The sequence below is a fragment of the Monopterus albus genome, unplaced genomic scaffold (assembly GCF_001952655.1).
Source record: "Monopterus albus unplaced genomic scaffold, M_albus_1.0 scaffold127.1, whole genome shotgun sequence".
Classification (NCBI taxonomy): Eukaryota; Metazoa; Chordata; class Actinopteri; order Synbranchiformes; family Synbranchidae; genus Monopterus; species Monopterus albus.
In genome coordinates this window covers 3234037-3256231 of record NW_018128007.1, presented here as the reverse complement: position 1 = coordinate 3256231, position 22195 = coordinate 3234037, and the positions used below count along the sequence as shown (strand labels likewise).

General features: G+C 42.0%; 1 protein-coding gene across 1 annotated transcript in view; it reads right to left on the bottom strand.

The window, feature by feature from the left end:
• Positions 1-21077, bottom strand: part of nbeal2 (neurobeachin-like 2) — a 34241-nt gene extending 13164 nt beyond the window's left edge. Inside the window, exons 1-28 of the mRNA XM_020612699.1 lie at positions 20580-21077; positions 14601-14689; positions 14313-14477; positions 14145-14226; positions 13680-13792; positions 13340-13422; positions 12537-12622; positions 12145-12448; positions 11895-12001; positions 11502-11588; positions 10542-10625; positions 10221-10319; positions 9373-10028; positions 9162-9294; positions 8079-8198; positions 7649-7979; positions 7331-7413; positions 7132-7224; positions 6682-6853; positions 5716-5792; positions 3159-3318; positions 2726-2828; positions 2435-2585; positions 2113-2268; positions 1820-1979; positions 1133-1221; positions 324-1037; positions 25-209 (exon numbers count right to left, since the gene is read on the bottom strand). Of these exons, the coding sequence (XP_020468355.1) occupies positions 25-209; positions 324-1037; positions 1133-1221; positions 1820-1979; positions 2113-2268; positions 2435-2585; positions 2726-2828; positions 3159-3318; positions 5716-5792; positions 6682-6853; positions 7132-7224; positions 7331-7413; positions 7649-7979; positions 8079-8198; positions 9162-9294; positions 9373-10028; positions 10221-10319; positions 10542-10625; positions 11502-11588; positions 11895-12001; positions 12145-12448; positions 12537-12622; positions 13340-13422; positions 13680-13792; positions 14145-14226; positions 14313-14477; positions 14601-14689; positions 20580-20654 (4757 nt within the window). The 5' untranslated portion in view covers positions 20655-21077. The remainder of the gene's footprint in view (positions 1-24; positions 210-323; positions 1038-1132; positions 1222-1819; positions 1980-2112; positions 2269-2434; positions 2586-2725; positions 2829-3158; positions 3319-5715; positions 5793-6681; positions 6854-7131; positions 7225-7330; positions 7414-7648; positions 7980-8078; positions 8199-9161; positions 9295-9372; positions 10029-10220; positions 10320-10541; positions 10626-11501; positions 11589-11894; positions 12002-12144; positions 12449-12536; positions 12623-13339; positions 13423-13679; positions 13793-14144; positions 14227-14312; positions 14478-14600; positions 14690-20579) is intronic.
• Between the last annotated feature and the right edge of the window lie 1118 nt (positions 21078-22195).

Here is a 22195-nt window from a genome sequence, read left to right as displayed (position 1 = left end):
AAATCTGAAATCACCGTCACTGACCTGCGTTTGATGTCATCAGGGGGGCGCACCAGTTGGCAGGAGGACCCCAGTTTAGTGAGAACAGAAAAGACCTGTCCTCTCTCTCTCCACACCACATCCTCATTCCCCTCAGCCCCGCTGCCGGTCCACAGCACGGAGAAGATGATGTTAGTTAGAAGGTTACAGAGCTCCTCCTCTGGGGTCTGCTGTAACATAAAAACACTCAGTCCCAGTCTCATGCAGACAAGAAGTAAAACAACACAAATATATAAATAAAAGACTCCAAAATTATGAAACTCTGACCTAAGAAAGCATCATACCTGTGGATTGGACGTATTGGAGATTGTGTCTCCAGTTGGAGGGTCTGTCCCATAGCTGGTGTCATCCAGTATGTTGGAAAGACTGGAGCTCTTCCTGGGTCTGAGCAGTGGAAATGGTTTGCAATGTTCTAGAGGAGATGGTGTGTTTGTCAGACTGCCTGCAGGAGTGGGTGTGCCAGTCTCTCCCATCACTCCTAGCTCCAAATCTAAAGGCAATGTACCAAAGGGAGAGAGCGGCTGGTAATCTCTCACCTCTGCAGTATTTCCAAATGCAGTCTCCAATGCAGTCGTGAAATCGACTGGATTGGAGATGGAGGATGAGTGGCTCCCCTGGTCAACTGAATCAAACGACTTGAAATGAGGGGAGCCAGAGAAGTTTTCCAGCTGGCCTCCACCACCACTGGGAGGGGACTGAGATACGTCAGAAAATCCTTCAGAGATGTCCCGCTGTCCACGTTCATCCTCCTCCTCCTCATCCTCCATGTCCTGAGAGTTGCGGTAGGTCAGGAAGATGTCGTTTTGCACATCCTCTATGAGCACAGACTGATCCCTGCGCAGCGGCGGTCGGAAGTTCTGTTCCAAGGAGCTATTGTTGCTGGCAGTGTGGGACTCATAGGACTCCTTCACGTAGAGTTTGGTGAGAACATCCTGCCAGCTAGGCTGCTTAGCGAGCTGCTTCACATAATCCTCATTGGAGTAGATCAGATGAAAGAGCTGCGGTCATATTAGAGAGAAATAGATGGAGAGCTTGTTCTCACTACCACTTAGAATGAAACTTGGCAGTTTTTAAATGTCATGAGCAGACTGACCTTGCGACAGACATCCAAACGGACAGTGAGCTCAGCTCGATGTGACAGACAGACCACAGCTAGGAGGTCTCTGAAGTTTGGGCTGGCATCTGTGGGGTGGCAGCAGCAACTTAGTTTGTTTTTTTTTAAAGTCAATGAAAACTTAGTTTTTACTCAGCCTTCTACTTTAAGTGACTGGATCCTTTTTAAATCTACTTATTATCTTTTAATATAAGAATAAAACCGGTATGAAATATTGAAAGATATGAAATGTGTGTATTTATGCTACATGCATCAGTGTGAGCTCATGGAAATTACTTCATTTCATGGTATTAAAAATTTCCTCTGAAATATTTTATCATTTGGTACTAAGACTGGTAAGACATGCATTATTTATTTATTCTTGAAAATTCTTCACTTGTCTGCCTGCCTGCAGACAGGTTTGTTTGTTTTTTTTTTGGCATGTGCTTGTATTTGACATACTGTAGCTTGTTCCAGGAAAGGACCATGGAAATGATTAGGAAATTAACAGCAGATGAAGAGATGGGCAGATATAAGTAAGGATGGTCATCTTTCTAAATTTTGATTGTAGATTTTTAAGTGTTAAAAGAGAAAGATTTAATATTTGAAACAGGTGTTTTAATACTCACAGTATAAAGGTCATTTTAAGTTTATTAGACCAAAGGAAAGGGCTTATTTCATTATTACCTGTAGCAAGGACCTGCTCGTACAGACAGCGCACAATGGTCATAGTGACAGGAATGTCTTCAAGCAAACACACCAGGCCACGGTAGCCAAAATCCTTCAGCTTAACTCGCTGCTTGTTGCGCTCGGACACTCGCTCACTCTTGAGGATTTTGTACAAAACCTGCAACGCCACAAGGAAACTGTGACTTTACTTTATCTGTTTGGATAATATCAAATCAAATGTAAGTTGGCAGTACAAGACAAATATCTGTCAAGACATAAAGTATGTCAAGAAGAGTTCCAGTTTTTCCCACCCTGAACACCCTCTCTCTGGCCTTGTCTCCGAAACGTGGAGTGAGCAGCAAACTGTACAGCTGCTCCACGCCCCATTCCAGCAGCACGGCCTGCACCTGTTCACGGGGAGGGCTGCTCCTCAACAGCTCATACAGCACATCCAAAGCCCTCACTACCTGATTGGAAGAAGAATGTAAAAAGAGCAAAAAAGAAGTTTAGATGATCAGGGAGAGTCCGTTTGGGCACAGTGAAAGTGAAATATCAGGCTGAAAGGGTCAGGTGATAGCAAAATTAAACTTGAAATTAAAATTAAATGAAACGCAGATAACACATGAGTGTTACCTGCTGTTCTTCTCCTACAGAGATAATGTAGGTGAGGACACTGTGGAGCTCCTCTTGTGTTGGAGACTTGAGAAAGTCTTTCAGCAACACGAACAGAGAGGTCTGAATTGTTTGCTTCTCATCAGATAGAGGGCTACCATCTTTCTCCAGGCTATGTCCAAGATAGAGTACAGAAACAATCAGTCAAACACTGAACTGCAGTTTCAATTAAATCAGCTCAGAATTTTCTTAATATACAGTATAAGTAGAGTACTGGACATCTGCTTCTTAATGTGGATGTCAAAGGTTCACCTGTAGTACATCCGAATGGTGTCCAGAATGTACTGAACCCCATATTTCCGCTTCACGCGCTGCTTGCCTTTGCTGATCACAGATGCCAGGTACTGCACATGGGCTTTGGAAGACAAGGAATTCTTTTTTTAATCACCTTTCAGGTTGACATTTAGAAATGTCAAACCAATATGCAGGGTTGTACCAAAGCAATAATTTACAAAGCAGGGTACTGAAGGGCAGCTTGAGACACAGATTCACTTTTAATCATTGCCACAACTAAAACCTGAAACACTGATGTATTCCATCTCTGCTCTAAGGTGCTTTTAGCCTCCCCTTGTTCCTTTCAGTCTTGGCATGCATATGCATATAAAAGGGACACAAACAGCTTCAGCAGACATGAAAAGGTTCACAGGTGTGTTACTAGACATCACGAGAGCTCCTTGTGCCTTACCCAGACAAACAGCAAAATGGCTTCTGGTCCAGACACGGAAATCAAAGAGCAGGTGCTGGTAGAGCTGCTGTAGAAGTCGACTGTTGCCCTCATTAAAAACCTGCTCAATCAGCAGCTGACATGCTATTAAAACGTTCATGTCCATCATCGTGCCTGGAACCTGCAGGTTAGGAAACCAAGAGGAGGAGTGTTCAAGTGTGTTTGTGTCTGAGGATGTTTCCATTTCTTTGGATTTATTTTGTACAAGTGTTGTAGCATCTCTTTATAGTAACACATAGAGGCTGAAGAGGTGTTACACTTAGTCAAGTGCACACACTACAAGTATTTGTGTACTCTGTACTGTACAGCTGATAAGGGCTAGATATACTTTGTGCATACCCTCATGCGTACACAGACACAGACAGGTATGCCTACATTTTCGAAGTACTGTGGTACATGTGCAGTCATCGATTTTGCTGTGGTGACTGTTTGTTTACACAGTCCTGATGTTTGGCCTGCACGTGGACTTTTGCACAGAGTCCGCACAGACCCTCGTGGACCTGGGATAATGAAAATTACTTCACTCGACCAAAGCGGACATGCGGATGCGCAAAGAATGAATAGCCCCGATTCAGTTAATCAATCAAACCATTTTGTTTCATTAATTTTCAAGAAAAAGCTAAAAATCATTTCCAGCTCCTACAATATGGAAGTTCCTCATTTTCCTACTGTAAATATAATATTTTGTGTAAACCAGCAAATAATAATGCAGAACGGCTGCATGCTCATCCATCCACCAAAGTGCCGAGCTGGAGCAGGACAATAACACAATGCTGGAATTCCTACTGCTTTCCTAATACATTTGGGTTTTGGATGTTGATGTCACCTTGAACTCTTTTTTTACTATTGTTCTAATGTTTTATAGAATAAAAGACTCATCAATTTACTAAGAAAAAATTCAGCAAATAATTATAAAAACAACTGTTAGCTGCAGCCCTCGAGTACTACATAAGCTGGCAACCTCGTATGATTAATAGGACATACAGTAGTTTTCTGACAGGATGCTCCACCTTAATGCTCCACCTTAATGCTCCACCTTAACACCATATATTTCAACATATCCTGCCACACAACCAGCATGTCTGTGCTGCTCCAGTGCAAAATCTGATTGGCTACAGCAATCAAAGATTCACACCTATGAATAAAGTATGACTATGTAAAGTTCTGAACCCAAACATACAGCATGTTTTCATAAATCTGAAGAAATCATTTGCTCTACAAACGCCTTACTGAATGAGGTCTACTGGGCTCATCACTGGTCTTTGCTTCCCATTTTACCTAAATTAAAATCTGAAAGACTCTAGTGTTCATCACAAGGCAATAAAAGAATCAAATACAGTTGTCTACATCACTGTGTACATACTATACTGTATTTGCAGCTGTGTCATTAATTTCAAATATTAGCTGTTAACTTTTTTGTTCACAAATTACATAAAGAGCAAAAAGCTAACAAAATAACTTGTCAGGTTTGCCTGGCTGCACCTGCCTCTCTCACATCCCTCACCTTGTTTTCTTTTCGGGTCCTGACTACACCACCTTCCACACCTGCTCCACACCCCTTGATTATCACCAGCTGCACTTCATTAGTCTTTCTCACTTACCACTCCCTTGCCAGTTTGTTGGGCCACTGTTGTTATTTTCCCTTTTGACCAAGTATCTATTGCAATCTTGTATATTTTTCCCTCTCGTCCCTACCGCCCTGTTTCCTCCTCCACGGACAGCCATCTCCGGACCTGGGCTCTACTCCACCCTCCCAGTATACACCAGCCAGGTCGATGCACAGTCACCCGATTCCATCTGCTCATCGCCTGCTTGTTTTCTCTAGCTTCTCAGTAACCTCCATTCTCCACCGACCAGCTCAGGGGTGACCCCAGCGACGCAGCTAGGCCCTCATCATCACTGCATGGAGCTGACATGTGTTGCTGATCGGCACCGGGTTTCTCTAGTTTTCATATTCCTGTTTATCTTATGTTTCACTGCACTGTATATAGACTGTTGAGCACCATTAAATTACTGATTGCACTGAAGTCAGCTATCTGGGTCCACCCTTTCTTGACTCAATCACCTTTCCGTGTGTGAGCCGTCCAGAAATAACTAGCTACGCTGAGACCCACCAAGCAGTTTAAAAACTAACAAGTATCAAAAATATTAAATATTACTCCAAGAACTGACAACAGGAGTGACAACAGTTAATCCATGTCTATTATGTCATTCTCCATTTGGTTTTACTCTAAATATAATTCTCCTGCACACATCAGTTTCAAACAATGGATTTTGAAGCTGATATCTTTTGTTCTCATTCCGAAAATAATCTAGCAAAATCTACATAAAATCCCCCTGACATGCATGTGATACTGTCATTCTAGAAGAACCACTGCTGTTTCCACACCATACCCATTTATTACACACCGATTACACCACAGTAGTACAGTGGACTGGTCAAGCATTCACTTTTATATGCTAATCTGTTCTCCTCACAGTTAATGTGTTGGGGCAAACTGGCTGGAGGGGCACTTACTTTGCTGAGCATGGCTCCTATGATGCTCGGGCCATGACAGTGCAGCCGGCTCATGCAGTTTATTTTTAGTCTGCTCTCTGTGGAGAAAAAAATAGGGCAATATCACTGTTAAGATTTCCTGTGTTACCCACACTTGTATTTTATGCATTACTAAACACATTATTGATGTTATTGTATCTCTGGATGAGTCATAAGTGAGGGTACTTGTCTCATTTATAACAGGGCTGGTTTTTTAAATGTCAGAATTTACGCAAACTGAACTGCAATTCGTCTAGCATGTCACGACTCGCTATACCTATGCTAGTTCTGGCTTTGAACCTATAGTATTACCACTGATTTCACAATGTTTGTCTGATGTGCCTGTTGACTTCCTGTTTGTTCTTGTATCATGCAATGTTTGTGGAGTCTGATTCTGTGAGCTGAACATTTAGGATTACAGCTGAACAATGGAGCCAGTAACAGCCACAGATGTACCTTCCCCAAAAGCACAGACGAAAACTTATTTATGGTACTTAAGGTTCATTTACACTAATTACAAACAAAAGCATAATGTTTTCTGACCTACATACATCTAATGTATCTATCTGTGTTGAGCATTTTGTTTGATTTGCTCAGATTTTGAAATACCCAGCCCTGAGATTTCTATTTACACCAAAATGCCACTGAGGTGAACGGTCTTTCAAGAACAGACCACTGAAAAATTACATTTAAAAATTTCAACAGCAACTTCCCTTTGTAGAAATTGCTGTTAATCCTCTATATATGTAGATGAAGACAAGTTTGAGAAGTAGATTTCAAACCATGGGCAAACAAAACTGGATATTACAAGTGATAAGAAAATTTGAAAGAAAATTATCTTTTTGTAATCTGGGTGAACAGTTCCATTCATGAACACACCTACATCAAACACAGAGTGTAGGAAAAAACATTAATCACTGTGAATATCTAAACCAAACATGAACTGACCTGCAGACTTGTTCAGTGGCAGCAGCATGGCAGCGGGGCCTCTTGCGGATGTGAGCTCTGGTCCTAACAGGTCTGAGGCTTCCTGACCACCATTATACACCTGCTCGGCCTCGCTCGCCTGCTCGAGCAGGGGAAGCAAAACACCTATGCCTCCCACCACATTCACAACATCCTGCAGTGGGAAAGAAATACACATCGTGTTTTATCACTTTAAACAAAAGCCCTGGTTAGATCAGAAATGGAATTATGAATGGAGACAAATAAAATATAGATAATGGCAAAAAAACTCCTGTGAAAACAGTTTAAATTGACTCAGTAGCATTACAATGCATTTTCAGCAGAGTATATAGGTCATAAGCAGACAGCACGGAGATACATGATGACATATTTCAGTCCTCACTCTGTTGCATTAATGATAATAATGAAATGTCAAAAGGTTTCATATCTAACCTTGATGTCCCAGTTCACTACTCTGTGTCCTGTCAGTCTGCCATCATATTGGTGATTGGGAGACAGATCCAGGCATATCTGGCTCTTAAAGGCCTGAAGAACACACATATATATACATGTAAACAAGAATAGTTTACTGATATTACTTAGAATTCACATAATAATAGCCCAGTAACACAATACATTTCCCGAGTGTCACCTGTGGAGTGTAGTAAAGCAGAAGTTTGCTGTTGAGATCAGCTGACTCTCCATCCACTTTGAATAAGGACACGTGATTGGGGCCTGTGATGGAGAGCAGAAAGCAATGGAGGTCAACACTATTTTATGTGAGAAAATGCTCCTGTTTTCGATGTATGCAGGAGTTTTTTTTTCCAACTGTTTGCCCATGGTGATTTTCTTTACTACTAGTTTTCTGTGAATTTGATTGACTGTTAAATTTAATCAAATGCTGAAATATTTAACTGCTCAAGTCGTATAAATGTCTACAACAATTATAGCAAATTATAGTGTGGCCTACCTGCAGCATATAGATCTCGTGTGTGGGTTGGCTGCAGAACATCATGGCAGATGAAGGCCGTGCCTAAGAGACCATCCAGTGATGTGGGTGTTCCCCACTCTGTGTCCTGCAGTCCTGCTGGGATGGTGTGCACAGAAGAGTCGCTCATAGGTCCCCAACGGCCTCCTGACAAAGTTGCTGGAAAGGACCGGGAACGGTTGATGGGGGGGGCATGGGGTGGGAAGGCAAACTCGGACGGTGGTTTGGAGAACGTTGTCGGGGGCAGGTTAGGGGAGGTGGTGGTGGTAGTGGTCCGGTGGCCTGCAGAGCCGATGCAGCAGGAGGTAAAAGACTTCAGGATCAGGTTCAGGTGGAGTAGAAACAGAGGAAGTTAGATGGAGGGGAACAACATACCGATAGTGATAATACATAAGATACTAGTTTCAGTCACCTCACTGAATGACGGAAAGCGAAGCTGAGCAGTTTTACGCTGCTCTCCATCAATATAGATGGTCACAAGGTTCTGACCAAATGGGCGACGACCCGGGATGTGGACTATTGCCACTGAATGCTGTGATAAGAATGACATTAATGAGCACACAAATGCTGGTCAACACTGGAATAAACTAATTTTATACTTGTAGTTTGGAGCTTACAGAAAGGTACCTTTCTGTATTAAGAAAAGCAGTCATACAGTCACAGTTCACAGCTTTAAAGAGTTAAACATACTGACAAACATCTAGAGCAGTGAGATTGATTCTTCACATCCTTTCAGCGTCAATGTGAGGGAGATGCACAGACAGATGGAATGGAGAACAGTGGAAGCTAAGATTAAAATCTAGCTTGTTGCTATTTATGCATGATACAGCTTATAAAAATATACCATAATTTTTTGCTAATTTGTCAGTGTGTACAGATTTTCCTCACAGGAAATATATAGACGTTCGTCTGCATGGAATCAGCTTCCATCAGTAGGTCAGGAAATAAATAGTAAACATATCTGTAAAAAACTATTGAAGCAATATTTTATTTTCTCAATAGACAATGAAATTAATATAATGTTAATCTTTAATTTGTTAATAGGCTATATGTTTTAAAGTTAGACATTTTAAGGTGTATCATTATTTTGTTTATTTGTAAGGGTGTAAATGTTTGTATTAATGTAAAAGCTATTAGAGATTGAATAATCATTTTGATTTGTGTACTGAATGTTTTAATTGTGATTTTGAGGTTTCATTTATTTTTGTAATTTGTTTTAACTAGACCGCAGGAAGACCAGCTTCCTCAGTTGGAAGCTAATGGGGTACCCAGTGATACAATACAATAATAAACATGTCTAGGTACAGTACTTCTCATGTGGGACACTCCTCAGTTTTCCTTTAAGAATAAATGTTACAGGCCCAGGCAACACCATTTAGAAAAATGATGTGTGATTTTCTAATTTGTCAAATCTATTTTTATTTTAAACAGGCTAAATAAGGACAAGTCTTGGCCAAAATCCTGGCTGCACTACACAGTATGTGTCCGCACTCACCCAGCGTGAGTCAGCTAGCGGGTGCTCTGGCAGAGCGACAGCCATGTAGTCTTTCTTAGTGCAGACGGCCACCACCAGCACACCCTCCATGGTGAAGAAGGCTTCTAGCCCAGTTCCACTAGCTGTGAAAAAACTTTAGAGAAAGAAAAGAATTTCACTATAAAGCCATACATATAACAGAACCTAATTCTCACATTGCGTGTTCCTTTACCTGTAGAGTTGCTTCCTGCGTGGCCCTTTTCCCATGTCATGCTGAGCTCCTGTGCCAGAGTTGGCAGGAGGTTTAGGGTTGTTAGAGAACTCTGAATGACAAGAGGGGAACTCCATGTTGAGACAGAGCCAAGCATGAAAGGCAAACCCGCTGCCTGGCCAGCGTTGGATTGTGGGCACCATAATACCTGCCATGGGGGGTGTAAGATCAAAGTACTGCAGGGCACTATCCCGGCCTACTCTGGCTGCCATGGCCGAGAGCACTCGGATCATGCGAGTGCAGTATGGGTGCACCTTCCATGTCGCTGCACCACTGTCCTGATCCACCCTCAGCAGTCTGAGGAGGCTCTTCAGTTCCTCTGGTCTCAGACACAGGGAGCCCAGGTGCTGCAGGAGGCCCAGCAGGGCATCTGCACACTGCCTGTCCAGACACTGGGGTTGGGAGAGCACCTGCAGCAGAGCTCCAACCATGCCTACCTCCACAGCCACGGTGCAACAAGACAAGGAGCCACGACAGACCATAGCCAGCCACTGGGCTACCAGCATCTGAAGGTCCCTCTGACCCGACATGTCGGGCAGCCACTGCAGGAGCAGCAGCAAAGGCTGGTCATTACTAATGCCAAGGTGATGAGCGTGGGCATGCTGACCTTCCACTGCCTGAAGACACAGCAGGACAGAAGCAGAGAAGGCAGAGAATGAAAGTAAGATATAAACACTGTCACATGACAAGGCAACTTCAGCTTAAGGAGCACTACTACAACTTAAATAGGAACAAGGTCATCAATAAGAGCAAACTGGCTTGCACTGTCTCTGCACTCAATGGGGATAATAAAGGAATGTGCATTTCACCATGTTCATCAGCTCCTGCAGCAGCCTTTTGGTGGGTTGACCTTGACTCTTCAGCACATCAAACAGCTGGGAGTAGCCAATCCTCTCCTTGAAAACCTCCTGAGGGGCAAGGAGAGAGAAATAGGCTAGACAAAGCTGCTTCACAGAGTATAATTTGTTGGCACACTTTCATACTTCAGAAGGGAATACAATGAGATTTCTTAAATGAGCAGAAAACAGCTTTCTTTATTAGGCACACTGAAGGCACTGTAGCTTGATAATTCATGTATAAAAGAATGAAAGGTATAGGTTGTGACTATAAAAGATCACAGAAGGCCTCACCTTGGCAGAGGGTGAGCTACTCATTATAGCCGTGAGGACTTCTAGTGCATGAACCGTAATACTGTCTGATCCTTTCTCCCAAACCTGCATCAAAATAATGAGATACAGTTGATTACGGCATTACAGAGCGAAAAAGGTGCATCATTGTGAGTTGATACCAAAAGCCTGAAAACTGAACACAAGGAAAGAAAGCAGGTCAATTTTGAACAAATCTTTCATTTGATGAAAGCAGGAATTTTGTTCCAGTTATCTATGAAGTGCATGAGGCAGTACAGTTTTTTTTTCTACACCAAAATGATTGAAGCAGACTGGGTCAAAGTAAATGAACTGCTGTACCAGTCACCAAACAGTTGCCTCTTTGTTAATTTCTGATTACATTACAGCATGCAAAACCCAAAGACAATCGCCAAAAAAGACTGAGGACACCCCCAACTACTGCTGGAAATTAAGCAACATCAAACTCCAGGACACAAGTCAGGTTTTTCATACAAGGACAACCAGTCACACGACAGAACAACCAAAATACGAGGAAAAGACACGCACTGAAAAACAACCATTTCATGCACCGTGTAAAACACCACATGCATTTCTTGCCAAGTGTTGTCAACAGGGAATTCAGCCTCTAACAGTGAATGTGGTATAAATAAACACTGCCACATGAGCGAAGATGATTCCTCCATCTGATAATCTGTATCTTAACAAAGCTAACAGCAGATTGTCCTTAAATGTATTCGAAGTTGGATTCAAGCGGAGCAAACGGTGGCCACAAAAGCAATAAATGACATGTAACATAGGTTTTCAGGAGATTTGCATTGCAATGGGACAGATACAACAGATGAAATGGAAATCCAGATGACAATCATAGCCTCGCTACCTTCTTTATTTACAAATGAGTGTAAGCCAGACTTCCTGCCCGAAGCTTCCTGTTTAAATAGCTCAGACAAGTGGGAGGGAAAGTACCTGGTCCACTTCGACCTCTGTGAGTACCTCTGTAGTGAGGTCACACACAACCTCACGCTCTGGTCTGTGCCTGTTGCTTTGAAAGAGCTACAGGACACACACACATACACACAACAGACAAACACAGACAGTTAAACAACATGTCATCTGTGAGAGTTTCAGTACAGGTTTGATCCTGGTCCCTCTACAGCTGCAGCAGGCTACATGTGTCCTAAGCATGGAAGCAAAATGTCAACTTGAATTTTTTGTAACATGTCACACTGACCAAATACAAGGGGAAATCGACACAACATAAATACAAGAGGTGACAGACTGAGTGGGAGGAACAACAGATATGAAGAGACGATAGAGCAGACAGACACATTTTAGAGGCACAGGGGTCGCGGCTCTGACCTTGCTGTTCTGGATGAGCCTGAGGATGTGTTCAAAGCAGTTGCTGTTGAGGAAGACAGCCTGCAGGACTGGTCTGTCAGGGCACTGCAGGATCTCAGGAACAGCAGCTAAAATTAACAAGTCAGATGTTGATTCATCTTATTTATCACATACAGAAGGAATCAATGATTTCTCCTCCATACTGACTGAGAAAGAGAGAGAGAAAAGAATGCTTTATACTCAGCTAGAGACCTACTGGAAATGCTCTTACTTAGCATTTGGCTCTGCAGCAAAATCAGACTGTCTTCCCAGCTCTTCCTGTCCTGCTGCTCACTGCTAAGTGGACGGTTCCAGTTGAGGAGCTGGAAGTAGCTCTCCAATATGGTCCTGATCTCCACCTGCCTCTCTGCAGGGCTGCTGGAATGCAGGAGGTGGATCATAGCGGTCAAACACTGCAAGGTTATCCTTGGGAGCATCGTGTCCTTGGGTTGAGAGGAGGTCCGGCAGCACCATGCTCGCAGAACAGAGAACAGGTCCTCAACAGAGTGAGGGGTGATGGAGAGAAGGCCGTTCTTCTGAAAAATACAAATTTAATTTACACTTGCAGTGTGTGCTGAGACAGCAGTATAATAACTGACAAAGAGGACAGCTCAGGCAGCAGACCTTTCCTCCGCTGATGACAGCACCCTGGAGATGAACCACTCGGAGTGTGAGGAGCTCTGGGATCTTCTCACTGTCTTGTAGACTTTCTGTGATCATGTAGTCAAACAAGAGGCAATGTTACACAAGACCACCTACTACTTAACCACAACAGACATTGACTGTCCTGTCAATATATTAAGTACACATTTATTGCTTCTCTTGGTTGTTTTTTTCTTCTTCTATAAGCTAATGCATACTGGGACTGCCTCCGGCTCCATGCTACTATGAAAAAGATACCCTTGTGCAAAAAATGACTAACAAAAAATTAAATATAAATTGTAAAAAGCATGTGGTACATTGGCTTAGCAAAATTCTCTTGCAAAGCCACCACTGTCATTCAAGGTTACATCAAACAGAGAAGCCTAAACCCTACTAACTGGCCAGGCATTGCACAATTAGCTCATTTCCAATTAAAGCACATATAATGAAATAATCCTCCTAAAATCTGAACATACTGAAACTTGCCCAGGCTAAGATTTCCCACATGGCTCGCAGATTAGTGCTTGCTAATCAAATGGGTTTCTATAATTAGAAATACTTAGACTCTGGTGATTGGAACTCGACAACTGGACTCTAAAAATACTGATTGGGTGAACTGACAAGAAAATTTTTCAATATAAAAACATATTTCTGACAAAAACAAAAAAAAAAAGGACACCGTTTTCAAGTCAAAGATGACAGATCTAAGCCATGCCTGGGCAGCAGCAGATGGATTCTTGTGGTACGTGAGGTCTGACAGAGCTCAGACAAAGGGAGTGTCTCACCGTGGAAGAAAGCAGGCAGCTCCTCTGGCAAGGCCAGCGGGGAGAACTTATACTTGTTCCTCTCCAGCAAACTCACCTCCTCCCTGCAACAGACAAAGCCTTGCGTCACTACACTCCTACTCACATCACACCTAGTCACTGTGTGACTACTACTAATACTACTGGCACTAATGACATTTGACTTCACAGCTTAGAGAAAACAAGATGAGGCGTTATGCATCACAAAGGACTGAGCAAGATGTTAAATGCGTATGATAAGTCCTTTGGTCTTTGTGCAACTAAAGACAAACTCCCACACAGTAATGCAGGCAGTCTCCAGCGTAATGCAACACATATTTACCCTGCCAGGCGTCTCCTCCACGTCTGATAAGGGTCAAACAGACTTTCACATAGCACAAGTCCATACTGCACAACCAACTGCAGAGACGACTGCTCCCCTGCTCCCTGCTTTAGCTGCTCGAAACACAAGTTGGGAGACACATTCGTCTGTAACTCATCCTCAGCACACAGATATCTGTCTTTAAAATCCTTTTAACATGCAACAAATATAATATAACACATTCCAGTGCAATGAATAGAAGGATAGCTACACACCCAGTTCTCTTTTCAGTAAAAACTAGTTCTGTTACTTCTGTATGAGGATGTCACATTATAAACAGAATCAGTTCTGTGCAGGTTTCCTGTCTCTGCACTAAATAACATCGCCATGCATGATATACTGAGCATGGTGTGGACCCAGGCGCCTTCCTACTGTAGATCACTGTAGCCTGTGTCCTGTTTAAAACACAATTATTAATGGCCTTACCTGGCTCAAACAGAAATTCAAAAGCTTGATAGTTTCAAAAACAAAACCAGGGGTCTTCTCTGGGTCAATGTTCCCCATATTCCTAGAAGTAGAAGGAAATCCATGCTCAGTAAGGACAGGTAGGGCAACAGTGCTCACAATTTTGCACATAGCATGTTGGATCCTCACCTGCAGACAATGATGAAGAACTTGATGAGGAGCAGAGGGTGCGGAGTGCTGCTGTTGTGCTCGGTGGCACTGGACAGATGCAGCGCACTGTGCCATAGCTGGGTGCTGAGAAACACCAGGACCTCCTTGGGGAGTAAGGGCACCTCTGAGTTGCACTCATCTAGCCTGGGAGATTGGAGAGAAGGAGAGATTAAGAAAAACAGAAGAGGCAGGTCTTTCAGCTTTAGGGAGCAGAAACTTGTGGGAACTACTAATTTGTTTGTGTACAAAATTCCTGTTGCTACTCACCTTCGAGGCTCCAGTGACTGCACATCAATGAGCTTTTCAAAGGAGGCCACGAATGCCTCAAGCCACTGCTGCAAATAGCCCACGTCGTTCTGCAGGAGGAAGGAAAGAACATGTGAAGCAAAGAAGTTTCTTTCACACCACAGGGCACATGCTGTTGTGGAAACTTAAGGGGTGCTATAATAAAAATTGCCACCGCAATGCACAGCAGTGTAAACAGCGTAAATGATACAGCAGCTGTGACATATGTGTAGTTACGCAAGCTTTATCAATGAAATATGCTCTCGATGATTGTGTTTGGTCATTGTACTACTACAGCTGAAACCTCGGCCTCAACTAAATCTTATGATTCGTTTTTGTAACAGGATGTTGCAAAGAGATGTAACACAGAGAGGAACCACATGAGCCAATTCTTTCCTTTTTCAAAATACTAAGGTTAAAAGAAATCAGATCAACAGGTTCCATGTACCCAGATCAGTCATAAGTTCCACACACCATAAAATCAGTAGACAGCAGTAACCATACAATAACAACTTTTCACTGTAAGCTTATTATCTTAAACAAGCTACTGCATTACCACGTCCTTATAATGTCATTTAAGATGTGTGAAGATTATTATATATGACACTTGTTATCAGGGCTTTAATCAGCCTCTACGATGCTACATTTCCTGCCACTCCTGTGCTCCTGGGAACCTGGCATTACGAAATAACTTAACAAAACACGGGACGTCTACAGTAGAAATGTTCCCTCATGTATGATGTAAAGGAACAACCTGAGCGTTATGATTAGATGAACATGTGCAAAAGCAGTGCAGGTTTTTGAGACCTCAGCTTCTCCAGAGCAGGCGGTGCGAGGGAAGACATGAGTTGTTTCAGACTGGCTGATTCATTGTACACAAATAACATACTGAAAACAGCACATGGTGCACCAATTTATCAGGTACTTCCCCTTAACCAACAGGCACAAAATGCATGTGTAGCGTGCAGGTTAAAAGTCTAGCATCACACTGGAAATGGAAACCTACTGCAATTAACTCAGAAAACTACTGTGTAACAACGTCTTCTCTAAGGCTGCATTAATTTTAAATGTACATTACCAACTGGCATTGACTTATGGGCCAGTCCATCGCTCATTGTATGCAGCTGAGGAGGGTGCCAGGTTCTTGCGAACCCAGTCTCAGATAAGCCTTCAGTGTAAATCCACAGTCAGCAGTTCAGCAGCTGCACATCACTTCAAACACCAGCACCAGAGTCAGGCTCTTGCTTCTTGTCTCTCCGCATCAAGCAAACAACCAGGAAATGACATGCCATTTTAACCAAAGCTTATTTCCTTCATACGCGGGCTCCTCATCAAACCTCTTCCTCTTTTGGTTCAACTGCTAGTCGTGAGCACACATGACGCCAGCCTCTGTAGAAATTTCCCACAGCAACAATGAAAGGCACTGACTGGATACATGCTTTCTAAACCTAACACAACCACAACATGTTGCAGGAGAAACACTGATATTCACTGTTGTAATATGCATCACTGACTGAGTTGTGTAAGAAACCGGAAAGACTCAAATGTAATGAGTTTGAAGCAATGAATGCCATATCTCTAGATGAAATGCATTCACCCCATCACTCTGATCTTTAAAACTGAACCTGAATAGCAAGTTATTAAAAAAACACATTTAGCAAGCAAATACTGTGTATAAACTCTCTGCCTGTGCTCTGTGAAAACAGGAAGCTGAGAACAACCTATTGTTTGTGGAGCCAACATCTGGACAATCAGGTATTTTAGAAGTCAGTAGAAAAGGTAGGGACACAGAAATATCTGCAACACATCTTAGCTATATTTCACTTTCCACTAAAATATACAGTGGCTGAATGACTAAATGCACCCTAACATTACTGAGGATGTGTTAATAATAGCTTTTTTACAATAGCTTTGGCACTTTATTATTTCTGTGTTGCATGAGATACTGTATGTCATCAATGTTTTGTTTTGTTTTTTGTCTACTGGAAGTCACAATGTACAAAGACATACAGTAACAGGCTGAGAATATACTGACTACAACTGAGATTTTCAAACTGAATGTAGCCAGTAAGCTTTGTAAGTAAGCTTACTAGCGCCGTATGAAAGGAAGTAACAGCTTTTCTGTTCCCTGGGAAGTGCAGATACTTGGGTATATTGTTTAGATACACTGAAGCTACTGCAGGTGGAACTGCAACAGGTGGATCTCTAAGGTTAAAAAAAGAACTCAGATAGGAATTGAGACTGGTTTGCTAATATGAAGTAAAACCAGAGAGAACACATTAGGCTTTTATAGCAAAATTGGTGCAGACACCTGGTAGAGTTGTGCTTTGTGTGTGTACCCTTAACCAAATCCTAAAAACATCCCTCATGATATTACAACTTCCATTTATTTCACTTCTATCAACTTGTTTCTCTCTGCACTGAGAAACTAGCTCATCATTAGTTTGATGTATGCTGGCAGGAAAAAAGGCAAATTAAAGATACTATTAAAGCAGATGTCACAAATCAACCATGAGGTTCCAGCCCCTATAAACAGTGTCATTTATCCCTGTTTTCTCTGCACATGGCCAAGCAGCTGTGCCACCCTCTGCTGCTTGGCATTCTGCTTCGCTCCAGCTTCCTGCACAAGTAAAAGCAAAGAGCACTTTGAGTTTTCTGGTTGGCCTTTCTGTTGGTAAACAGGGGAGATGCGGGCACATGAGGGAATTGATGCACAGGCCTCACAGGACAGCCGTAGTAAGCTGGTAGTTGTTATTGTTGTATCTCTGCATTATGTTCATTTGCATCACGGCATGATCGGTAACTGAGACTAAAACATAGCAGAGTAATTAACTATGTGGTGACAAAAGCCAGGAAATGTGACTAGTTCTCTCTTCATAGCAAACAGAGGAGGTGGTTTCACAGCTGTGTCAATGGGCGGCAGTCAGGTTGTGGTCCAGTTTTATAACTGCTGACTTTAATTAGTCCCTCCAGCCCTCTCTGAAGCTAATGATCACAGGATAATTACAGGCTAATTCTCCGCCAGCCTGTCATCTCACTGTTTCCACATAGAAATTTAGTGACTCAAACTGATGCCTCTTTGTTCTTCACTTCCATCCAGCATTATGACAGTTAAAGGTCTGGAGCTTTACCTGTATGACTTGGAGGAAGAAAATGTGTTAGCATTACTGTTAATTGAATATTTTAACTGTCTGGGGCATTTTAACTTTGGACCCTGGTAGGTTATTACCAGCACTTGTCATTGAATTGTTTTGATCAAATGACCTATTAAATTCATCCTCGAAGTGTAGCTTCGATTAACGAAACATAACCAGACAAGACTGTTGTTAAAAGCTGCTGTGTTATGACTTTGGGAAATGTCCAATGCCTTTTGGAGTGTTTCCAGACATGATCCAACAAGTTATGTTGAATCAGACTGCTGTGTGAGTCCATACCTGTCAGGTATGAACATTTTAGGATGGTCTGTAAAATATTCTCATAAGCAAAAAACACTGCAATTTTACAATGTCAATGCAGTTGACACAAAAGCAGGCCAATGGTGATACTGATGTATCTGTACACAGTTGTCTCAGTTTTAGCAAATAATCAAATCTCTGGTCTAAAAGGTAAGCTGTTAGGCAGAAAATCATCCATTTATCTGTCATTGCCTGCCTGTTTGTTTGGTCTTTTGTACTAAAAAATGTCTCATTTGGGGTCAGCTTACAAGGCTACGTCAAAATATCACCATGTCAGGTCAGTCCTGAAACTCAACTGATTTGAAAAATGTGTGTGTGTGATTTTTTTGCACAATTGGAGGAAGCAGAGCTCCTGTATCATCGACAAGCTTGAGCAGGTTTTGCTTTTTTTAATATTGCAAATACAGAAAAATGCCTGAGTATGTACTCAAAAGCATCAATTGTTAGGATTCATTAGGAATTTCTTATATACTGTAAAATCAAATAATCTACTGCAATTTAAGTTTACTGAACCTCTGAACAAATGTGTACCAATGCAGAATTGAACAAAAACAAACAAAAATCTGCAACAAATACATGAACAAGCACAGGGAGCGTCAGCTTCACCAACAGAGACATGAAAGACAGATGTAGTTTTAGACTTAAATTTAGATCAGACCAGCTACTTGGATGTACTGTATGTGCTGTGACTCAAACAGAGTGTCAGGTCATTGCCACAATCATAAAAGATTGTTTACAGCATTAAAAGCCTATTAAAAAAGAGCTCAGGTCTCTTGTTCGATTTGGTTCATTTGCAATAGTCAAAACATCCACTGATGTGTGATAATTCAGAAAAAAAAGAAGGCATGGGGGTGAAAATGGGATGTCTGTCTGTGCTAACTTGAATAAAAGACAGACACCAAAAACTCCACATATGCATGTTAACATCTGTAGAAAGGGTAGGCGATTGTTTTCTGAAGTGGTTCTACAGCCTTTCTGCCCTCCCTTGTTTTCCTTCGAGTCACATAAGGTAGTGGCGTTTAAAACTGGGCTTAAGTAAATCGCTTTCTTCTGCCATCCTTCATAGTAGCCTGGCAATAAGGGAGGGTTATCTGCATACATGCAAAATCTACTTCTAAGAAAGCTTGAAAATGTGTGTCATTACCCAGTGAGAAATGTGGGTGTGTAGAGAAAGACAGATACAAGGGTGGGGGTGCATATTTTAAACTTTGTTCTTTTAGCCTTGAGGGCAATTGTAGTGAAGTAACAGAGGTTACTGAGGAAGTCATTTTGCACATAGGGATGCTAGGCAGCTACCACAGTCCAATACAAGGAGCCCCCCCCTAAAGGGCTCTTTCTACCAGTGGATTATTTGTGACAACATCTTTTGTTCGTTGCACAACCAGGAACATTTTGCAAATCTAGAGCAGCAGCCCAAGGAAGAAGTAACAGGGTGGATTAGAAAAACACTTCCTCTGGGATCTGCCCAAAGTGACCACTTTGATAGTAATTCTTGCATGTGGCAACACACTTACTGGTTTGGTTTTTTCACTTCTGCAGTGAGATTAATCCTAGTTCTCAATTCAAATAAAATTCAGTGCGCTATAGTGAAAAATTCATCTTTTATCCTCATCAAGAGAGTAGCTCTTTAAGATCTGCTGTGAAGATAGCAGGGGGAGTCCCTCCTTGTTTTCTCTGTCCTCAGGCATGGAAGCAGATTGCAAACACATTAAATAGTAATAATTTATTTGCAGCCAAACTGCCTTTCCCCTTCAAGGAGAGGTGTGACATGGAAGTGAGTGCAGTAACCTCTTACTATTAATTAGTTTCGCCCTTATTACCAAGATACTGCACTTTAATGAACAACCAGAGGAATGAGCTACAGTCACAAGGGGCAACCATACAAAACTATTGACACTCTGTTTAGCATAGTACCAAATTAGAATAAGTTTTCACACCAGAGAGAAATGTAATACTAATTTTAATAGTTGAGCCATAAAGTAATAGTTCTTGCGCTGCTGGAAGCTCTCGGATAATAATGATGAGCAAGAATGTGTCTTTTTCCTGCACAATAACACAGGCTCCATGACATACATATGTCATTACTTTACAGTTTTTAACAGAAGAGACAGGGGAGCACGAGAACAGGAAGTAGCGCCAGTAACACCTGTATGGCAGGTACAGGACCAAGCACACTTCATTAGGCAGATTCATCTGCTCTAAATGCCCTTATTACTTTATGGTTTCAACACATTTATTTGCTCAGTGACAGTCACAAGTGGCATATCCTTCTCTAGTCTGAACAGCCCAGCCTCCACTACTAGGTAAACAAACTGCTACTGTACAAACAAGCAAAACGGGCTACTTCCTCATACTGTATAAGCGCATACAACAAACAGACGCAACACGGCTGCAGCAGCAACGCATCACATCTGATCGTGTTTGCTTCTCGGGTCATGTTCTAAACTTCAGGCAGAGAACCTGCAACAACAACAGGTGTCACCAGGTCTTCCGCACTCGCACTCACCTTCGTGTAATACAACATCCAGAGCTCGTAGAGCTTTTCCGTAGATGCCAGTCCACCGCCCTTGTGGCTGCTCATTATTTCCCTTTCTTTAGAAAATGATGAAAGTGTCAAAGCATGGTCAAAGCCAGCGCTGTTTGAACTTGTTTCCTAAAGGCATGGGGACGCGGCGCGCTCCTGTGAACCATTCCTGCAAATTCAGGCACAATAATCCACACAAAAGTGCTATTTGTCCCGCAAAGTTATCAGAGTGACATCAACATGCAAAACATCACGGTGTGAACGACAACACGGAGCGATCACTGTCGAAATGGTAAAGCCAGGAACGCAAATGCGTGGAAATTCACGCCTGGAGAAACACCCATGTCCGCATTTAAAGCGAGCTGGTTGCTGTGTGTTTCCTATTGGAGAGAGTTCCCACGGAAGCGACAGATGCCATCCGCTCAAGAGCAAGAATTACTGCGCTGCCTTTATAGATTCAGTCAAAGATGCGTATGATGTGTGATGAGCAGCAGCAAATGACCACCAACTAGTGTGTGACTCTATACAGTTGGCTTTAGATTATGCTCACAGGTAGGCTGGTATTCTTAAAGACACACACACACACACACATACACAGATACAGCCACCTACAGGACACCTGCTGATAGAAGATAGAAGGAAGTCTGGCTACATGTGTTACCAACGATCTCTAGTCCAATATGCCTTCCAGTAAGGTTCCAGTAAAGAATGAAAGAATCGTAAAAATAAAATAAAATAAAGTAGAATAAAATAAAATACAATAATCCATTTGATGCAGCATGTGTTGCGCAATTTCTGCAAACGGGATGAAGCTGTTGCTTTATATATTTTTTGTTGTTTTTCAGAGATCATCATGGCTGAAATACAGGTATTTCCCCCATTGCAGGATTAATTATGGGAGTAATATCCTTGTCCTTGATTTCTTGATCTCTTGAATATTATATTTTGTCTTGTTCTTAGGTATTTTGACTTGTTCTCAGGGATTAATTGTGGGAGGATCATTCTTGTTCTTGATTGTCTCTCAAATACTATATTCTGTTTGGTTTTAGGTACTTTGGAATCTGCTTCTCAAGATATGTGTGTGGTGTTTGTTCTTATGGTGTTTTGTTGCTGCTCTCTATTGCTGCTGGAACACAGGAATTTCCACATTATGGGATCAATAAAGTCCTACCTTCCTACCACAGCAAGCAACATTTACGAGGCTACTGATAAGACAAAGACACAAACAAACACAAGTGAACTTCAGACTCTTACAGTTACTTTACCAGGTTGTAATAAATGATTACTAAATGTATTGCTTACTAATAATAATTGCAAAGCTAGTTATTGAACATCATTTGGTGGTAGTCTTGAAGAAGACATAATTAAAATTATGGTCCTGATGAAGACTGTATCAATAAACTGGTAAATACTGGGAGACACTGGGATGTCTACATTGCTACACAGATCTACAGTGGGTACGGAAAGTATTCAGACCCCCTAAATTTTTCACTCTTTGTTATATTGCAGCCATATGCTAAAATCATTTGTTCATTTTTTTCCTCATTAATGTACACACAGCACCCCATATTGACAGAAAAACACAGAATTTTTGACAT